This window comes from Anguilla rostrata, chromosome 14 (genome assembly GCF_018555375.3).
Source record: "Anguilla rostrata isolate EN2019 chromosome 14, ASM1855537v3, whole genome shotgun sequence".
NCBI lineage: Eukaryota > Metazoa > Chordata > Actinopteri > Anguilliformes > Anguillidae > Anguilla > Anguilla rostrata.
This window is the reverse complement of record NC_057946.1, coordinates 25,320,850-25,328,043: the sequence shown is the minus strand read 5'-3', so window position 1 is coordinate 25,328,043 and position 7,194 is coordinate 25,320,850. Positions and strand designations below refer to the sequence as shown.

The following is a 7,194-nucleotide window of genomic DNA, read 5'->3' as shown; positions in this document are numbered from 1 at the left end:
CCGTGTGTCACTCCTGCTGAAAAACAGTGATTCACATAAAAGCCTGTGTGTGAGAGAAGAATAAATAATGGCCGCTTCACATTCCAGGCGCTGAAAACACGTTCAAATTGACTGTAGTGAAAACCACCACGAACAGTTAAAAAAGAAGCAAAGGTAGCCTTCACAGCTGACACTACTACGCCGGGTGGGTGGGGGGAAGACAAGACGGCTTATGCAATGTGCGATCTCAGAAAAGCGTTCAAAGGGATTCCGCAGATGAATGGTCTTATTAAATAGACAGATGTGCTTGAATCAACATTAAACGCTGGCGAAAAACGTCCGCGCGTTAGCAGGCATGTGTGTGCTAAATTACCGTAAAATACTTGACCGGGAAAGCTCGTTTCACTTCCCAGTTTTTGGAAAGTCATGCGTCAGCGGTGGTTGTGGTCTGCACTGAATGCAGTCTGGCTGACTAAGAATTGCCGCGGCGTGGCCTCTGAGCAGAGAGGCTAATTTTTACTTCCGCTTTTAACAGTGGCCCACAGAAACCTGTTTGCGCCGGATTCTGGCTACAGGGTCGTTCCATCTGCTGGACCCCCCCCATTTACACGGCCACTGCATTTGAGCTGCTTTGCTTACGTGTTCTCCCCGTCGGCAGTATCTTGGTGATGACTGGGGCAGGGGTTCGACGAGTTCAAGAATGATTAAGAGTCCAGTGGTTTTTCTTGTTATGTTATTTCATATTTCAGGGGAATATTAACCATTGGTGAGTAGTGCTTAAACCCATAATATATTTCGGGTGGTTCTGGTTTTAAGCACTACTTAATAGGAGTCCCACCTAAATGCAATTAGGGTCGCAAACAAAAAATCCTCTGTGCCTAATTGTATTTAGGGGGCCTATCCGTAACAGAGACTAAGGCCTAAGAGATGGAGAGAGAGAGAGAGAGAGAGAGATAAAGAAAGGGAGAGAGAGAGGGAGATAAAGAAATGGAGAGAGAGAGAAGGAGGGATCCCCACACTCGGGCAAATTCTGTTATCACGGATTGTAGTGCGGGGATTCCCGTTGCTGTAAGATAGCAGATGTCCCTGGTGACCTCCGTCAGAACTGGTTTGAGCCAGCCGAAGGACTCCAGAGTTCACCAACTGTCTCTTGTGTATCAGGCTAGTAAACATGCCAACGGGTGGGTGGCAACTCACACTAACGCCAGCATACGCACAGGGCAGGATGCATGGGAGAGCCCGATTACAGGCTATCGCTCTGACGTTCCACTGACACAACATGACCTCTGAACTTCTCAGTCTCCCGTCCCACAGCTACAATTGAGAACGCTATAAAAATTACTCTAAAAAAATGTTTTGCCAAGCGGACATAGATTGTAAATGCCTATTAAATAAAGGATATCAAAGCACATCTCCTCTGGTGAAAAGCTGAGGGAAACTTTTAGCATCTCTAAATGCATGAAAAATGTGGAGGACCCGTACACTGGTGTATAAAAATGGATGAAATCTGAAGAGGAGGCTTCAGAAAAAATATTAATTTACTGTCAAGTTAAAAATGCTCAAAATTTAAGGCGAACCAACAAACAAACGTTTCGGTCACATTTTTGACTAGACAATAAAGGAGTATTTTTGCTGAAGCCTCCTCTTCAGACTTCATCCATTTTACTACACCAGTGTGCTGGTCTGCCACATTTTTCTACCTGGTTGATCACATCGAACCGACGCACCTGGTCTTATACCTCAAAGTTAAGGCAAAGGTGCAAACTTTTTTCTGTAGTTTTTCGCGAATGCAAGTTTGAGAAGTGAGAAGTGCTCGTGAAAAGCACACAGAAACTGCTTGCATTTCTGCGAGTGTGCTTTCTAAGCGCAAACGCGGCAGGGGGAGAAAAGTCAGAAGAGTCAAGTTTGGCTCTCACACGAGACATGTCGCAATAGCACGGTGCTTACTCAGGCTGAATTCTTCAGACCGGTTCCAACTAGTTTGGGTAAGTTCTGTGCCCATGAGGAAAGACGATGGGGAAGACATGCATGACCTGACCACATCAGCATGCGCTCAGCTACCTCAGTATCCAGGAAACACAAATGCTTATTTATGAGAGCAAAACTAATATGCTAATATAAAATACTAATTGAATCCGTTTATGTCATTGCCAGGTAGATACAGCTAATCATACTGATGTAATAAAATTATTAAACCTGTGTTTGTACCAATGTCAGGTACATTTTATGACATGGATTCATGGTTGAAGTTTTTTTATGCGTTGAAAGTTGAAGTGGGAAATGGCTCCCAGAAGTTGTGGTAAGGGTATTCCGCAATTTCAAACCTCCATTACAATGCCCATTCTGATGAGACACACAATCTAAAGCTAGGCTATGTGATAGTTTAGCATTTATATGAAGGGCATCAGTGAAGATGTGATGAGACAAGTGTTCATTTCAGTGCTGGATTTGAGTTGAGAATACCTTGTCTTTCCGGTTAGTTTTAGTGATAACTCTGAATTCATGACAACATACATGTTGATAGGCTGCATTATTTATATGAACAAAACTTTCCTGCCCCATTTTGTGCAGATCAGGTTATTAATGTGTAGACAGGTTGTGGGAAACACAGGTCTAACAAAGTTTAATGCTGTATCTGGGTTTAACATCATATTAATTAAACCATTCACAAGCCCATTTAGATTATCTAGGCTTTGATCCATGATATAGTCTGCTCTACAGTTACTGACAGTATCATATTTAAATATAAAGCAAGGTACCCCTTAAAAAGATCTGCTCAAATGTTTTCTTTTAAAAAGTCATTTATTAAGCTTATCACAAAACGTGGAATTCATGATATGTTACTAACATAAAAGTTTTTAATTAAGACAGTGGTTTCAAGTCTAATGACCACAGTGTGAAAATACGTATCAATTAAATAAAAATAAAATAAAACAGGTACAGAGACAGGCATTTCGTTCTCCACCGTTCCAGCGGGGCCAGCTGTGACTTCGGGACCAGCCTCAAGTAACAGTTCTTATACCGCCGAGAAGCTCGTCGATGCACCTATGAGGTGCAGCTTGCAACCCAAAGCATTTGAACAAATGCAGAAACATCGTCACGACTGAACCGTCGGGTCGAACAGTTCGCGTTCTCCGTCTCGGGGTCCATAAAAAAGTCTCGCGTATCAGTTCAGTCATTTCAACTTGTGCGATAAGCAGCGGTGGCCACAACTTCATTGACGATTGTAACAATTCGTTTTCTTCTTACGACGCCACAGCTCGGACTTGTCTCACAGGCATATGATCTGTCCGCTCTTCCTCGCTCTGCCAGGGCAAGCAAAGCGCCGTCGAGTCCGGGTTCTTCTTCGCCGCAGTGCAGAACAGAGGAGTCACTGGAGTTTCAGCGACTGTCTGGCAAAGCCTGCGATCTGGACGAACTTGTCTTTCTTTCGTTGCTTTAGTGCCATAAGCGCCTTGCACGTCTCCTCTTGGTCTTGGCCGTAAGAGTAGATGCTTCTCACCCTTTCTTCCGCCTTTATGTCCCCCGTTTTCTGAAACAGCTTCATTAGCACGTCCTGGTTTACATTCTCAAAGATGTAAGGCACGGCTTTCTTGCGGTAGGCTGTGTCGAATTTCATCCCGTAGACCGAGGGACTGGCGGGAGGTGAGTCCGCGGATGTGTATGTGGACATCTTTTCAGCTTGTCTTTTGAGTGCAGATAAAGTTGAACAGGCTCTGAACGCTGCTAGGCTGCTCCTTCAATTCCACGAGCTGAGCTAAGCCTTCTCGTCGCGTCAGTGGTTTGTGCGCTCTTTTCTCGCCCGGGTGCGCTATTTAAAGGGTTGCCAGTAATGCTGCAGTTGTCAAGGGTACTTCCCCAATGACATCAATAGTTCTTCGGCCCTCCTTTTTTCTACCGGTCTAACCCGCTCAACTCAGCGCAAATCGAAAATTCCGCGCGCCGATTGGATTACTTTTAAAAACACAATTAATAATGTATCAGAATCCTGACCGACTGCAATGTATCACAGCAGGAGGGATGATGAATTACTGTAAACCTTGCGCACAGAAGCGTAACTGTGACGTTTGAAGCAGAAAATAATTTTAGAAACCAGTTAATCCTTTCCATCTTAAAATGAAACCTTTCAACAAATTCTACAGTTCGACAAATCTGCCCTCTAATGTCTTATGCATTCGTCATTATCATAAATTTAAAAAGGTCAAGCAATTTTCATATGTCCATCCTTAATGCGTATTACTACCCCCTATTTTAAAAAGTGTGAATAATAGGCCTATTTGTTTTTGTTCACTGTAGTCGAAAAGGATATGCAAACAACCATGCATGGCCCATAAGTAAATTTGTATTAGAGAAAGTTACAGTGGTTTGCTGAAGTAGTATTAGCAGTGATAACAGAATTATGAACCTATCGAGAGTAGGCTACAAGCTTGCTGTCGTATTTTTCAGTTAGGTCTATAGTAATAACAATGAATAAACAATAATAATGATATATGGTGGTATGCATATGCACCATATTAATAGGTATGTTTTTATTCCTACAATTTATAGGAAGGTAACTATTCCTCAAAGTGAATCTGGTGTTTACAACGATTCCTCCTTCTTCCAAAAACAGGTGTTGACATACAGGGTCAGCCTCACCCACATGGAGAAGTTTGTTTACCAGCCTATCAGAGGAGAACAGTCTGAGCGAGAGCAGCCTGTTATGATAAGACCGGAACTCGTTCCCCTTTGGTCCAAAGCAATGGCATATAAACTGAACAGGACCGGTTGGTGTAGAAATACACACCTGCTACAGGGGTTCTTCATTCCAAGAGGTGTTTACTTTGACTCCTACTGAAACTTTGGGGGCGGGGGGGTGGGGGGTGAAAGTGAGCAGTGATCTCACCTTTGGACCGATCTTGTGTTTACAGCAGCACTGTTTGTAATGGTTAAAGAACATGTGGTAAAACCGGGTTTTTCCAAGCTCTTATTGTGTACAGTGACATTGCTGGCTGATGCATGGAATGTTATGTATAATTTCATAGCGGCACTGAGAATCTTTAGGATGCATACCTAGGATGTCTGTATTTTGCACGGTGTACTAAGTATACAATGTAGCACCATCAGCGCCCATGTCAACGCTGGGCCCTCACAGTGCTACTGATCACACAAAACTAAGAGCAGAAAAACAAGGCCTGAGGACAAGAACAGGGGCATGTATCCCAAAGCAGGATTGCTGAGTTAGCTGGATAACTGCACCAAGTAAAACCCGGAACAGTTCTTTTTACTTCCAGATTTGGGTGGGTTCGGGGTTTTACTCAGTTATCTGTGAAGTTATCCAGCTAACTTAGTAATCCTGCTTTGTGATACAGGCCTTAGGTCATTCAACTCATCTTGGCCCAACGTTTTATTTACTAGCTTATTATTACATTTATTTGGCAGTCGCTTTTATCCAAAGCAATGTACAATAAGTACATACTGAAGGTCATTGAAACAACTACAAGACACAGATCCGATAAGGTAGAAAACTCATTTTGTAACAGTTATAGCCATGAACATGTCCAGTTCACACAGTAAACATTACTCTGACCTAACCTATGCGAAGTCAAACTAGGAGGCATGACAAGCTATAAAATTTAGATAATGATATAAAGTACAATAAGTGATTGGACGTGGGTACATGTAATAAGAAAGTGCCACAGGAGGTAGATGTGTGACAAGAAAGTGTTATAGGAACAAAGTAGAGGGATTTAAGTGATAAAAATGATCCCAGATTTGGAGTGCCCTGCAGAGTGGTGATAGTTAGTTAGTCCAGGTATAGTCTGAACAGATGAGTCTTCAGAACATGGCGGAAGATGGGCAATAACTGAATGGTTTGTAGAGGAGCAGGGAATTTGTTCCACCACTGGGGAGCTAGGGTGGAGAAGCTCTGTGGTAGGGACGAGCGAGAACAATTCACCCGGATGGCGGGGGGTGAAAGTCACCCTGCTACAGCAGAGCGGAGTGGTTGAGCTGGCGTGTAGGATTGAATCATGTCCTGTATGTAGGCGGGGGCTGTCCTGGCTGCAGTGAAAGGCGAGGGGCTGGACTTTGAACCTGATCCTGGCAGCGACTGGCAGCCAGTGGAGTGACCTCAGAAGGGGAGTGACGCGAGAGAACTTAGGAAGGTTGAAGACAAGTCGGGCAGCAGCATTCTGAATCATCTGTAGTGGCTGTATGGCACAAGCTGGCAGGCTTGCAGGGAGGGATTTGAAGTTGTAAAGATGGGAGGTCACCATAGCCTGGACAAGCATCTGGGTGGAGTGCGTAGTCAGGTATGGTCCAATCCTCCTGATGTCATACAGGAGGAATCTGCAGGACTGTGATGTTGCCTTGATGTGGTGCCATCAACAGTGATTGAAAGCTCCCGTAGTAGGGAGGTTTTGTAGGGGATGAACAGCAGCTCAGTCTTGTTGTGGTTGAGCTTCAGGTGATGGCTTAGCCATCCAAGTTGAGATAACAGCCAGGCAGGAAAAAAATTCTCTCATTAACCTACATGTAAGGCAGAGGGAGGGAAAGAGAAGAAAAGTTGCGTGTCATCTGCGTAACAGTGATAAGAGAAGCAGTCAGTACTAGTTACTCTGACTGTCCTTCCCCCACAAAATGTAGGCTCTCTTAGCTAATTACTATCTTTGCCCCCAGCGTAACCATCCCTTGAGGTCCCCCCTTACGTAGCTGCCCCTAGTTGATGATGTCTTTCCTACAGACTTTCACCCGACTATCATTTCAGCCTGTTTTCTCTAATGAAACAACAGCAAGATTAAGCAGTCCCATTCACTGACGCTCATATTGAAACCAGCCCGCTTTCAAAGTCACTCAGATCTCTACTAGCCATGGTCACAAAAAGAATGGGCAGCTGGGACTTCCCAAAAATTTTAAACACTACCTGAGCATGCTGGACTGTTAATTGCTTGATTAACTCAGGAACCACACATGTGCGGAAACACCTGCTTTCAATACACTTTATATCAGGGCTGCCCAACCCTGTTCCTGGAGATCTACCTTCCTGTAAGTTTTCACTCCAACCCTGAAAAAGCACACCTCATTCAACAGCTTGAAATCTCATTGAGCTGCTAATTAGTAGAATCCGGATTGAAATGAAACGAGACAGTAGATCTCCAGTAACTGGGTTGGGCAGCCCTATTTAATATCATTTCCTCAGGTGGTTCCTATATTTTGGCAGTTATCTTTTCCTGT

At 43.9% G+C, this 7,194-nt stretch overlaps 1 protein-coding gene across 1 annotated transcript; it reads right to left on the bottom strand.

The window, feature by feature from the left end:
• Nucleotides 1-2,762: 2,762 nt before the first annotated feature.
• Nucleotides 2,763-3,787, bottom strand: LOC135239542 (transcriptional and immune response regulator-like). Its single transcript, XM_064308254.1, has one exon. It carries the CDS (start codon nucleotides 3,650-3,652, stop codon nucleotides 3,350-3,352), a length of 303 nt encoding a protein of 100 aa, XP_064164324.1. The 5' UTR covers nucleotides 3,653-3,787; the 3' UTR covers nucleotides 2,763-3,349.
• Between the last annotated feature and the right edge of the window lie 3,407 nt (nucleotides 3,788-7,194).